At 34.3% G+C, this 13,309-nt stretch overlaps 6 protein-coding genes across 6 annotated transcripts; 3 read left to right on the forward strand and 3 right to left on the reverse strand.

Moving 5' to 3' along the window:
* Positions 1 to 744: 744 nt before the first annotated feature.
* On the forward strand, positions 745 to 2,412 carry ASCRUDRAFT_38134 (DUF4246 domain-containing protein; the record flags this gene model as incomplete). The annotated part of the gene is made up of 2 exons (XM_020190827.1): positions 745 to 1,487; positions 1,530 to 2,412. 2 exons carry the CDS (start codon positions 745 to 747, stop codon positions 2,410 to 2,412), a joined length of 1,626 nt encoding a protein of 541 aa, XP_020045342.1.
* A 478-nt stretch (positions 2,413 to 2,890) lies between these two features.
* Positions 2,891 to 5,177, forward strand: PRP43 (DEAH-box ATP-dependent RNA helicase PRP43; the record flags this gene model as incomplete). The annotated part of the gene is made up of 1 exon (XM_020191077.1): positions 2,891 to 5,177. A coding segment is annotated over exon 1 (1,887 nt), but the record flags the coding sequence as incomplete, so codon positions are not given.
* Positions 5,178 to 5,657: 480 nt separating this feature from the next.
* NOG1 (putative GTPase NOG1) lies at positions 5,658 to 7,571 on the reverse strand (the record flags this gene model as incomplete). Its single annotated transcript, XM_020195247.1, has 1 exon — positions 5,658 to 7,571. The coding sequence occupies one exon, from the start codon at positions 7,569 to 7,571 to the stop codon at positions 5,658 to 5,660; it is 1,914 nt and encodes a 637-aa protein (XP_020045344.1).
* Positions 7,572 to 7,692: 121 nt separating this feature from the next.
* Positions 7,693 to 8,770, reverse strand: ASCRUDRAFT_115723 (uncharacterized protein). The gene has a single exon (XM_020188824.1). It carries the CDS (start codon positions 8,660 to 8,662, stop codon positions 7,814 to 7,816), a length of 849 nt encoding a protein of 282 aa, XP_020045345.1. The 5' UTR covers positions 8,663 to 8,770; the 3' UTR covers positions 7,693 to 7,813.
* Position 8,771: 1 nt separating this feature from the next.
* ASCRUDRAFT_115727 (NADP-dependent isocitrate dehydrogenase) lies at positions 8,772 to 10,495 on the forward strand. Its single transcript, XM_020188825.1, has one exon. The coding sequence runs from the start codon at positions 8,952 to 8,954 to the stop codon at positions 10,257 to 10,259; it is 1,308 nt and encodes a 435-aa protein (XP_020045346.1). The 5' UTR covers positions 8,772 to 8,951; the 3' UTR covers positions 10,260 to 10,495.
* Positions 10,496 to 10,731: 236 nt separating this feature from the next.
* On the reverse strand, positions 10,732 to 12,840 carry SSY5 (Ssy5p; the record flags this gene model as incomplete). Its single annotated transcript, XM_020195249.1, has 1 exon — positions 10,732 to 12,840. The coding sequence occupies one exon, from the start codon at positions 12,838 to 12,840 to the stop codon at positions 10,732 to 10,734; it is 2,109 nt and encodes a 702-aa protein (XP_020045347.1).
* Positions 12,841 to 13,309: the final 469 nt, after the last annotated feature.

The raw sequence follows: 13,309 nt of genomic DNA on the forward strand, positions 1-13,309 counted from the left end.
TTAATCTTAAATCAGTTATTATCGAGGGCAATCTTAAAATCCGAAATAACTTTTCTCTAGAATATGGTGAATTAGGTGACATTACTTGCATCTTGTTATTGTTATTATCGTTATTATCGTTATTATTATTGTTAAACACTAACCAACTCAATGTAAACTCGATTTTTTTCCTTCAAAACCAATCTATTTTTTGGTATACTAAATCATAAAACCTGTATTTATATAGATACGAACTTTTGAACAACTTTGTTGCAAATCACATTATATCTTTTTATTGATATGTTTCTTATAAATTTTAGACTTCAATAATAGTTGGCCGTATCAAATATTCAAAACAGTACCAAAAGTATCCAAATCCAAATCAACAACTCTGTCTCGCTTAGAATCAAATAAAATCAAATAAAATAATGTCATGCAAATTAGTGGGTTTTACTTTTATGCCACCATGTATTCTCTTAGTTTCATTTATTTTTCCAGCCCTATTTATCAGTCAGATATTATAGGTTCTTCATTGAGTAACTTATCAAAACTGCCTTTGAATCTTATTTTGCATTTGGGACAGAGATTTGGCCAAATCTCGATTTTTTTCACTCAAAAAATTTGTAGCCAAACACATATACAACACATATATCTAGCAGCATTCCATATCGCCAGCTTGTTTGGAAATATAGACAGCAAAAACATTTAAAATCACTGAAACTGCTGAAGATGACCTTTCTTAACTACAGCGATTTCATGGTCCCCATGATATCCAACCTAGAGTATTCTATCCATGAGTTGTCTTATCAGATCAGATTGAAACCAAACTGGACACTCAAATACAAAAACCCAGAGATAAGAAAGAAATGGGAAAGCGAAATAGAATCCCAGATAAAAAGAGGATATAACTTCCCCTACAACTCTCGCGAGATAATTGAGTACATTTTTGATCAGTTGAAGTACTTTGAGTATCTTCAAAATCTAACCACTGATAAATACACTGTTGGCGCTATCGATTACATTTTTTTCAATGACAATGTTGTTGATCCTTTGTTAAAGAAGAAGTTTTCTGATAATGTTCGTGAGTTTGAATCAAATGAACCAAGAGATTACCATCCAGGCTCCAATGATCAAATATTGGATTTAGTTCATCCTTCTTTGTATACACTTCGATATGGTTTCACTCCTGTTTTTGATGGTGAAAATTTCAAAATTGTCCAACTAAGTGATTCTTATCAAGATGAAACTGCTGATCCGTATGACGAAAGTCATGAAGTTTCTGAAAAGTTTCAATGGCTTCCAACTATTTTTCAATACAATTCTTCTTCTGACAAATACAAAGCCCAATCATATATCAACAATTTGCATCCAATCAAATACAAAAAATTATATCGAAATATTGAAGATATTTTCAATTGTTGTTTAAATGGCTTGAGTTTGGTTTTAACCAAGTCATCTAAAAGCGACGATTACAATCTTTTAACTAAATATATCGAGGTTCCATATGCGTCAGTAGAAATATATGACAAAAATTTTCAAAAATTGGTCAGTGATTTGGAAAAAACAAGTGAAGCTTTAAATTATCATGCCCAAAATAAACTCGATAACGAAATTGAAAAATTATACTATAACGGTACCAGTTTAAAACATTTAAAACCCTTTTCAAATCTTTCTTTGAAATTTTCTGCTACCAAAGATGATTATAAAATTGATCTAATTAATTTGAAAGAAAAGTATCCTGAATTGAAAGTTATTGTTAAACTAGCTAATATTGAGCTAACCCCCGAAAAGCCCAACTACAAAGGTGGATCCTGGCATGTTGAAGGTTGCGATAATGAAAAAATTGTCTGCACAATTTTGTATTACTACGAAATGACCAATATTGTTGAAAGTAAAATTCGTTTTAGAGCTGCTGTAGATACCGAGGAATTTATGGAATATGAACAAAATGCTGACGGCCCAGTATTAGATTTATATGGTTTGTCCAGAGATCGTCGATCGGTTAGAGAGCAAGGAAATATTGATTGTAAAGAAGACAGGATATTGATTTTCCCAAATTTTCTTCAGCACCATGTTGACAAGTTTGAGTTGAAAGATAAGTCTAAAAATGGAACAAGAAAAATTCTATGTTTTTTTATTGTTGACCCATCTGATGCTGGATATCATGTTTTTTCAACCAGTGACGTCCCCATTCAACAGAAAGAATGGTGGGACGATAAGTTATTCAATGCTGAATTGAAGGAAGATTACTTAAGCGATGAAACTAAAGAAGATATCCAATCATTAATCAAACAAACTGAAAAGCCATTTGAATGGCCAATAACTTTAGATGAATCAAAAAAACTAAGAGAAGAATTGATAAAGGAACGTTCAATAAAAAAAGACAATGCAGATTTGCCTTTTAACAGAGAGTTTTCATTGTGTGAGCACTGATTATATAACAATCTCTTTTATCTTTTCTATCTTTTCTATCTTTTCTATCTTTTCTATCTTTTCTTATGTTTTTTTTTCTTTATCCTTTACTCTTTTGCAAATATTAGTTTATACCTAAATATAGTAATATAGTAATAATTTTATAACATATTCAAGATCAATATCAAAAACAGGAAAAGGTTATTATCAAATTATCTACTGCTTTTGACGACACCCGTAGTAAAATTCGAAGACGAAATGTTTTCAAAATACGCCCACTTTAAAAACAGAGTTTTTGTAATTTCAGAATTAAGGTTCTGTTTGAGCCTTTTTTTCAAGATTAGGTTTTCTATCATAAGCCGAAATCAAATTCAAAACCCGGAATTGGTCACATGCTTTTTTTTTTTTTTCTAAAGTTAAAAATTTTTTTGATGCTTCAACTTTGGGGGAAAAAAATTCAATTCACTAAATAACAATATGGATAATAGCATTCATGAAAGACCACTCAAAAAACCAAGGGGAAATCTGTCTGAAATTTCTCTCTCTGCAAATGGAAACAAAAATTCTTTTACAGCTACAAATTCTTTTGATAACTTAATTCCAAATCAGACAAGTGCAAAACAGGCAAAAGCATTAGAAGATGGTCCTACAAATCCTCTAACTGGAAATGAGTTTTCACCTTCATACTATGAAATTTTGAAAACTCGTAGAGACTTGCCTGTTCATTTTGAGAGAGATGCATTTTTAAAAATTTTCCACGAGAATCAAATTGTTGTATTTGTCGGTGAAACTGGTTCAGGTAAAACCACTCAGATCCCCCAGTTTGTATTGTTCGATGATCTTCCTCATCTAAAGGATTTGCAAATTGCCTGTACACAACCAAGAAGAGTTGCAGCTATGTCTGTTGCCAAAAGAGTGGCTGATGAAATGGACGTTAAGTTGGGTGAAGAAGTTGGTTATTCTATTCGTTTTGAAAATAAAACCTCTGATAAAACAATATTAAAATATATGACTGATGGTATGTTATTGAGAGAGGCAATGGATGACCATGACTTGTCAAGATATTCCTGCATAATATTAGATGAAGCCCATGAAAGAACATTAGCAACCGATATTCTTATGGGTTTGATTAAGCAAGTCGCCAAAAGAAGACCCAATTTGAAGATTATTGTAATGTCTGCTACTTTGGATGCTCAGAAGTTTCAATCTTATTTTAGCGATGCTCCTATTTTAGCTGTTCCAGGAAGAACCCATCCAGTTGAAATTTACTACACTCCAGAATTCCAAAGGGATTATCTTGATTCTGCAATTAGAACAGTAATTCAAATTCATGCTACAGAGGGAGCTGGTGATATTCTTTTATTTTTAACTGGTGAAGAAGAAATCGAAGACGCGTGCAGAAAAATCTCTATTGAAAGCGAAGAATTAGTTAGAGAGCATAACTGTGGTCCATTGAAGGTTTATCCGTTATATGGTTCTTTACCCCCTGCTCAACAACAAAAAATTTTTGAACCTGCTCCTCCCTCTTTCACGCCCAATGGAAGACCAGGTAGAAAAGTCATTGTTGCTACTAATATTGCCGAAACATCTTTAACAATTGATGGTATTGTTTATGTTGTGGATCCAGGGTTTTCCAAACAAAAAGTTTATAATCCTAGAATTAGAGTGGAATCTCTTTTAGTTTCCCCAATTTCAAAGGCCTCGGCTCAACAGAGAGCTGGTAGAGCCGGCCGTACAAGACCTGGTAAATGCTTTCGTTTATATACTGAAAATGCATTCAAGAAAGAGTTACAAGAACAAACATACCCTGAAATTCTAAGATGCAATTTAGCTTCAACTGTCATTGAACTCAAAAAAACTGGAGTAAATGATTTGGTTCATTTTGATTTTATGGATCCTCCAGCTCCCGAAACAATGATGAGGGCCCTTGAAGAATTGAATTATTTGGGTTGTTTAGATAATGAGGGTGAATTGACTTCATTAGGTAGATTGATTTCAATTTTTCCTCTAGATCCAATGCTTGCTGTTATGCTAATTAAATCTTCCGAGTTTTATTGTTCTGATGAAATTTTAACAATTGTTTCTTTGTTGTCTGTTCCAAATGTATTTGTCAGACCTCCAAATGCGAAAAAAGAGGCAGACGAAATGAAAAATTATTTTGCTCATTCTGACGGTGACCACATAACATTATTGAACGTGTTTAAAGGATTTAACTCTGATGAAGCAAGAGAAATGGGTGCACATCGTTGGTGTCGAAAATACTTTCTTTCTTATAAAGCTTTGCAAAGTGCCGATAAAATTCGTTACCAATTGCAAAGGCTTATGGAGAAAAATGATTTAGAAATAAATTCAACTCCAGAAGATAGCAGGTTTTATTATGATAATATACAAAAGGCTTTAACATCCGGTTTTTTCATGCAAGTTGCAAAGAAAAAAAGTGGTGGAAAGGCATATATGACTATAAAAGATAACCAAGAAGTTTTATTACACCCAAGTACTGTCTTGTCATTTGACAGTGAATGGGTGATTTACAATGAGTTTGTTTTAACCACTCAAAACTATATTAGAACAGTGACAGCTATAAAACCGGAGTGGTTGGTAGAACTAGCTCCTTTATATTACAATTTAGATCATTTTCAAAGTGGTGATGTCAAGCTAAGTTTAGAAAGAGTAATAGAACGAGTTGAAAAAAGTAGAGAAATAAAACAATTAAAATTGAAAGAAAATTCAAAAAAAAACGGCGATAAATCAAAATCGAAATCAAAATCAAAATCGAAATCAAAATCATCCAAAATCAAGTTTGATAATTAGTGATTTATTTTAATTTTTTTTTATTTTTTTGTTAGTTTTGTTCAGTTTTTTGCATTATTTTTTAATAATAATAATAATAATAATAATAATAAGATCTGTTATTTTATAATAAAACAGGTATAAAATTCTACTTTGCTTTTTTGTTTGATTTGGTTTGGCTGGTTTTTTTGTGCAAAAAAAAAATAAAATAATTAGCTAGATATCTCTTAATTTTAAACTGTATAACTAGATATGCTTCTCAATAGAATATTTTTACTCGATATAATAAAAATTCAGAGTTCAAACTAGGGAGCTTCTTTGAGATTTATCACTAGTTTTTTCTACTATGATTTGAATTTACTCAATCTAAAAAGTTGAAAGCTTCGAGTTTATTCTAAAAGTAAAAAGTTTGGATAAAAATGTAGACAGAATTAAAATAAAACATAGAATTAAAATTGATATAAACTTGAATAAAATCATCTAAAATCAGTTTTTCCAATACCACGTTTACCAGAAAATAAATGTTTTGGAATACTGGCAGTTTGGAATCTGTCAGCATCACCCTTTTGTCCATCTTTTAATCTTCTTTTTCTTTGTAACTTGGCTAATCTTTCATTCTTGCTTCTAGCAACAACATCAGTAACACCCTCATTTGCTCTATCTTGTTGATACAATGGAGTTTTAATTTTCTTTTCACTAATAGCTTCACTCATTATAACTTCGGCACCATTGGCATTGTAGTTATTTTGCATAAATGAATTCTTTTTGTTGACTAAATGAGTGGTATCATGACCCAAAGATTCCATATGATTAACCATCTTGGAGAAAGATTTTGATTGTTTTGATCTTGGCATATAGCCTTTGTTTTTGATACCTTTTTTATTTCTTGCTTCGTTTATCATGATTTTTTGCTTATTTCTAATCCAGTTTGCTTTTTCTCTTACTTCTTCTATTTCATCATCTTCAATTTCTGAATCTGAATCATAAAACCCTTCTTTTTCCAAGGATTCTTCTTCTTCTTCTAATGCTTTCAATTTATTGACGATATCAACATCAAGAAAATCGTAAACGTTTCTACCGTTAAGGATCTCGGGCATGATGTCGTTTTTCCATTCTTCATCTTCAAGAAGATATCTATCTTTCAAATTAATGTTATAAACACCTGCACCACCATTTTCTTCTTCAATATCACGAGCCAATTTTCTTCTTTCAGGATCATCTTTATTATATTTTTTAAAGGATTTAACAGCTTCAGGAATAAAGGCTTCTCTTTTGATGTCGTCTCTTTGAGCTGGGTTGGCAACATGAATTTTGCTCAAGACGTTGTTAACTCTGGAAGTACCTTTTAATTTCTGTTCAATTCTAGCGGCTAATAATTTTTCGCAAGCTTTATTTCTAGCATTCATTACGTTGTCTTGGTCGATACAGGATATTTGAACAACATCGACACCTGGAATTTCTACTACTGATTTCAATAGGTTTTGATTATCTTCGGATAAATGTTCTGGTTTAATAATATCAGTTTTATTTATTACTACCATGACGGATTTATTGGCAAATAAGGGCTTAATTGAGTGAAATAATTTGACTTGATCTTGGATGGAAAAGCCACATTGTTCGGATAAATCCATGAAATAAAGAATGCAAGATCTTAAATGGGCAATAGCGTAAATACTTTGCATTTCAATATTATTCATTTCTTCGGTTGGTCTATCTAGAATACCGGGGGTATCAATGGCTTGGAATCTTAAATATTTGTAGTCAAAATGACCAACATAAAGGGATTTAGTTGTAAAAGCGTAGGGTTGTACATCGACATCAGCTTTAGTGATGCATCTTAAAAAAGAAGATTTACCGACGTTTGGATAGCCACAAATTAAGAGGGTTCTGGTGTTTGGATCAATTGATGGCAAACGACCTAAATGCTGTCTAACTTGTTCGAGATAGACTAGAGGATCTTTTAATTTTTTTAGGATTGTTGCCATTCTACCTAAAGCAGCTCTTTTTAGTTGTTTGCATTGAAATAAGGATTGACCGAATTTGAGTAATCTGATATAATCTCTGGATACTTGTTCGATTAGAGTTTTTGCTTTGGATACAGAAGCTAACGAGATTTTGAATTGATTTTTTTCATATAAGGTATCCATCAAATCTCTGTGAAATGGGTGGATTTCATTAATGTTGGGGAATCCAGATAGAATATCAGTGAATTTTTCAGAAAAGCCTTCAGCAGTGAATTTAACTTTTCTCATGTAAAAAGCTCTTATTCTTGTTATTTTGAAACCAGGACGAACAACAGTTGGAGTCTTTCTTTGGGTTCTATTAAGAATGATATCCAAAAGATCTGTTGATGTGGGTACGGTGGGTATATCTTTAAAGGTAAGCTGCATTTTGAGTACGTAGTTAATATCAAATCAATAATATTGATTGCTTTACAAAGATAAACAATTAATATATGAAGGAAAAAAAATTGAAGCAGGTGTGAAAAGAAAAAAAAAAAATTTTCAAAAATAATTTTTTGTTTGATGGAAGACGCATAAGGAGCATGAATATGCATGATAAAATATTCCACCGTGACGGATCTTTAAGATTAGGCAAATTTAAAGAGAAGCAAATGAATTTTTGAAATGAATTATTTTGAGCTAATTGGTTCGTGAAAGATTTCATCTAGCAACTCGCTCCGATACGTTTGAAAAATCAAGGGAAAATCGGCAAAACAGGCCTTGATTGCATTTGTCACAGACTCTTTTTTTGATTTTTGAAGAGCTAGTGGTTTTGAAGGATAATTTTGAGCCTGGCCATAACCGATAGATTGATGATAAAAGCCATCACTTAGTGTAATCTTGACAGTGATGGATGTCTTTACATTGTAGGCGTATTTTTTGTCGACACCTGAGTCTGGGTCAGCGTTATCGTTGTTGATGGCAGTGTTGTGAAGAGTTCTTTCGGTGTTAGCAGCACGACATTCTTGATTTAAATCGATGTCGAAATCCAAATCAGACTCGTTTTTTATGATGTTATTGTTGAGATTATTGTAATAATTTTCGATAAAGTTTTTGTCGTTGTCTTCGAATTGAGCCAAAACAGTGTCTAGCGTAATCAAGCTGAAGGAACCAGGCACTATTTCTGTTGACCATCCGTCAAAGCCAAAAGTGCGATTCGCTAAGTTGATCAATCTGTGGTAGGGAATATTTGTGATGGAAGAGGCAAAATACGATTTTCTGGCCCGGATTGCCTTCAAACCAGCGGTAAACTGGTCCATTCCACTGAAGGACCATGGAGTCAACAAATGGCAATTGAACCTGGAATCGTCAGTATCAGCAGCAGCATCGTCTGGGTCGTCTGGGTCGTTTGGGTCGTGAAAGAAGAAGTCGTCAGAAAGATCAGGGAAAAGGACAGTTATCGGGTCGTGTGTGAGCTGGTACTCCTTCTGCGTGTGCTGCTGAGAAAGCGTTGTGATTCTGGAGCTGGAGACAGCCATACTGTTTCTTGTTCTGCTGCTGCTTCTGCTGCTTCTGCTTTGCTTCTAAAGCCGGCATGTCACGTGTGCATCGCACTCCGACAGAGGTAGACGGCTGTCAAATATCCGAAACCGGGCCGTTGGAGGAAAACACCCTCTGTTTTTCCCTGAGTGTGATTGGAATATATTCTTTGATCTTGACTCACTTGATGAAAATTTTCCTTCTTTCGACTTCTCGTCTTGGTTCTTTTCATTTTCTTCTATATCTTTTTACACCAAGATTCATCTGCCAATTGCCCAACATTCCACCATGTTTTCACGATCAGTGGCTTTTCGCTCCACTTGCTCGAAATCCATCAACAGCCTCAGATGCTTTTCGTCCTACTCGCCTGCTCTCGACAAGATCAAAGTCAAGACTCCCGTCGTGGAAATGGATGGTGATGAGATGACAAGAATCATTTGGCAAATCATCAAGGACAAATTGATCCACCCATACTTGGATATCGACTTGAAATACTACGATCTAGGCATCCAACACAGAGATTCGACAAACGATCAGGTCACCATCGATTCTGCCAATGCAATTAAAAAATATGGTGTTGGTATTAAATGCGCTACAATTACCCCTGACGAAGCAAGAGTTAAAGAATTCAACTTGAAAAAAATGTGGATCTCCCCCAATGGAACCATCAGAAATATCCTAGGTGGTACTGTCTTCAGAGAACCAATTGTAATCCCCAGAATCCCTAGATTAATCCCAGGCTGGGAAAAACCAATCATCATCGGTAGACATGCCCATGGTGATCAATACAAATCAACTGGTTTAGTTATTCCCGAGCCTGGTTCTTTAGAATTGGTCTACACAAAAGCCTCAAATGGTGAAAAACAAGTCTTCAAAGTCTTTGACTACAAATCTCCAGGCGTTGGTTTGGCCATGTACAACACAGACGAATCAATCACTAATTTTGCCCACTCTTCTTTCAAGTTGGCCCTTCAAAAAAACTACAACCTATTCTTATCCACCAAAAACACAATCTTGAAACAGTATGATGGCAGATTCAAAGACATCTTTCTGGACTTGTACGAAAACCAATATAAATCTGATTTCAAAAAAAATGAAATCTACTACGAACACAGATTAATTGATGACATGGTCGCTCAAATGATCAAAAGTAAAGGTGGTTTCATAATGGCCCTTAAAAACTATGATGGTGATGTTCAATCTGATATTGTCGCCCAAGGTTTCGGCTCTTTAGGTCTCATGACTTCTGTTCTAATGACCCCAGATGGAATCTTTGAAACCGAAGCTGCTCATGGAACTGTCACTAGACATTTCAGAAAACACCAAAAGGGCGAAGAAACCTCAACCAACTCCATCGCTTCCATCTTTGCCTGGACAACTGGTTTGCTCCAAAGAGGTAAATTGGATAACACCCCCGATGTTGTCAAATTCGCTGAAACTCTTCAAAATGCAACCATCAATACTGTTCAAGAAAATGGTGTCATGACAAAGGATTTGGCCTTATGTTGCGGTAAAACTGACAGAAGTTCTTATGTCACAACTGAAGAATTCTTAGACGTTGTTGCTGATAATTTAAAAGCTTCATTATCAAAATAGTTCAATCCAATTCAATTCAATTCAATTGGTCATTATCTCTAAATATTTCTACTAAATATCATTACTAAATATCATTAATATCTATTCAAAAATTTTGTAACCATTCGGATTTTCTTTTATTTTATTCTTGCTTTTGCTTTTCCTTCAACTGTATTTGTTTATTGATTGTATACTTACTAGATCATAGTCACCTTTCCATTTTCTATCAATCAACAATCTGACCAGAAAAAAAAGAAGTAAAAAAACTAAAAGAAAATTGCTTTTGTCAATGTATAATAGCCCATTGTACTTTTTTCTCCTTTGATTATTAAATGTGAAATACACAAAAACTCAGTTCAACACTACATTGCTGTAGAAACCTAGCGCAAAATATTCCTGGTTGGTTGCACAAAATTGGGATCTAAAACTTAGCTCAATGAACATGCCTTCCACTATAAAAGGAAGTACCCATAAACAATTTTCAAAATGATTTTTATTTAAAATTACTTTCAACTGAACTACCTATCGAGCGATCACTTCCATCAGCATCTTCTTGTTCGCCCTGACTTTCATCTTCATCTTCATCTTCATCTTCATCTTCATCATTGTCTTCTTCTTCTTCCTCTCCTTTCTCTTCAGGAACACCAACAACTCCCCATATTAATCCGGTTGACCAATATAATCGTTCTAAAATTCTTACTAATGGTGTATAAATTCCAAATTGTTTGAATTCCCCATCATAAGCATGTAACATTCCAACAACACCTAATCCGGTTCTAGATTCCAATTCTGTTCTATCTTCAATTTCATTTATAGTTTTTAAGCCAGTACCAAATGACTGCTTCCTTTGCGATCCACTATTAGTTGGTTTCAAAGATTCATCCAATTCATTTTCTATACTATCTTCCAATTTCTGTAAAATCCATGAGCCAGAATCACCTCTTTCAGCAAAATTGTTTGTGGAACAAACTACAAACTCGCTGCTTTTTATTTGATTATCAGCCCACCATATGATTCTCGGTTTATTGAGAACTCCTGAGGTATATTTAGTAGTTGTTCCAAACTTGAAAACCTTTGAGCCAGGTCTAATTTTTTTAATAACTTTGCAAACTTTATTATTACAGACTAAGCTGGTATCATGTTCTGCAAAACGAATATCATCGCCTAATATGTTTTCGCATTTTAGAGCTGGTTTGCACTCTATTACAGCATAATCTAGAAGATAGTTTGACTCGATGGTTCTCTCAGCAAACGCTACTTTTCCCAAGGTTCCCATTGTTGGTGGATTTTGTTGTAAATTTTGTAAAAAAAAGCCATCTAGCCAATTGTAGGCCTTATTGTAGGTGCTGTATCCTGAAGAATGTTCCTTTTTCTTTGATCTTTCTCTAATCAAGGCATCTTTAAATGAATTTAAATTGGCAGGAGAGGGAACGTTGATCCAAGGTCTATAGGTTTTGTCATCTCGATCCGTTATGCAAACATGACCACAAGTTAAGGCATATGTACTATAGTTTTTGTTTTCATATTTATCGCCGGGAAATATTGGATAAACAAAACCACCCAAGGTTCCAGAGATTCCAGCTTGATATGGACCTAGAGATAGGGACATTGTGATATGGTTTGGATCTTTGGGATAACGGAATGGAGGATCAATAGGAGGTAAATTGTAGAATAATTTTGGAGAAGATTTGTTATGATAGTACTTGGGATTATTTTGGGGGATAGAGCTGAAATTAGGAGGAGCAGTTTCATTAATCGCAGAAGCAGAAGCAATGTAATTTTTTTGTATTGAAAAATGAATATCAGGGAAAGTATGACATAGACCTTTTACATCTATATAGTGTTTTTTGTCAGGTTTTTTTAAACCATATATTATAGTTGGAATAGTAAGATAAGTATCCTTAGTTCGAAAGCCTCTTGAAACTGGAGCCAAAAAAGAACCATCTTGATCAAAGACATTTTGGATTCCTAGATTCGGAATTTCTTCCATAATTTCACTAATATGAGTTGAACCTTCGTCAACTAGTGCGAAAATAGAGGGATGAGGAACAGTTTCATTAGCCAGTGTGGTGAGAATTTTGCAATTTTTGAGAAACTCGCAAAACCCTTCTAACAACAACATTTTATGAATATCAAAGGTTCGATTTGCTTCACCAAGTAGAAAATAATCCAACGGTAAAACGACATCGTGCAAGTATAGTATTTTGCGAAGAATATTGTATATGTATTTATTTTTGTTGGAATTCAAATAATCATTGGTTTGCTTTGTGGGTTTAAAGGCTTTCAAATCTTCGCTTATCTTGTAAGGGACTTTTGAATCATAATTTTCAGTTAATGAAGTAATTCTTTCAGACAAATTTTTAAGATCTTCTGTATCCTTATCTAGCTTTTCTAACTGAGAGGTTCGTAGCGAAGTGCCCACGACGTTGGACTGAATAGAAGTCTTTTTGGTTGAGGATTGATTTGTGGATGGAACAGTAGGTCTAGTGGAAGGGCCGGAGAATACACTTGGTTTATCGGATCTGTCAAACCCATCAGACTCATCAGACCCATCAGACCTTTCAGACCCATCAGACCTTTGAGATCTATTAGAGCTATCCATTAGAGAAGAAAAGAGTGTATAGTATAGTATAGTATAGTAGCAGTACTGCAGAAAGGATATTTGTGCCTGGTTGCGAAACAAAGCAACAGCTGGGAAAAGAAAAAAAACATTGCTTCCCTCAACTATTAAATATCACTCTGAAAACCGAAGCGAAGGTTCAGTGCCTCATGCTCTGTTTTTGGGAACGGCATTACGACCCAGAACCGCTCTGAGAGCCTCCCAAATTCACGTGATTGAACGTGAGTATAAGTGCACAATATGTGTGTAAACGCATAAGTGCAGTGCTGTACAGAGCTCACCATTGTTGCATGTATTGGCGGGTACAAAAGCCGGTTTGTATTCTAGGAAACCCAAAGAGGCAAAGGGAAAGTAGCGAAGTAGGAACAGATATCAAACAAAACAGGAAATCAGCAGATCAATGCAAGAAAAGCAAATAAAATAGCAAATGTAGAATTATGCTTGACACAGA

Source organism: Ascoidea rubescens (assembly GCF_001661345.1).
Source record: "Ascoidea rubescens DSM 1968 unplaced genomic scaffold ASCRUscaffold_14, whole genome shotgun sequence".
NCBI classification, from domain to species: Eukaryota; Fungi; Ascomycota; class Saccharomycetes; order Ascoideales; family Ascoideaceae; genus Ascoidea; species Ascoidea rubescens.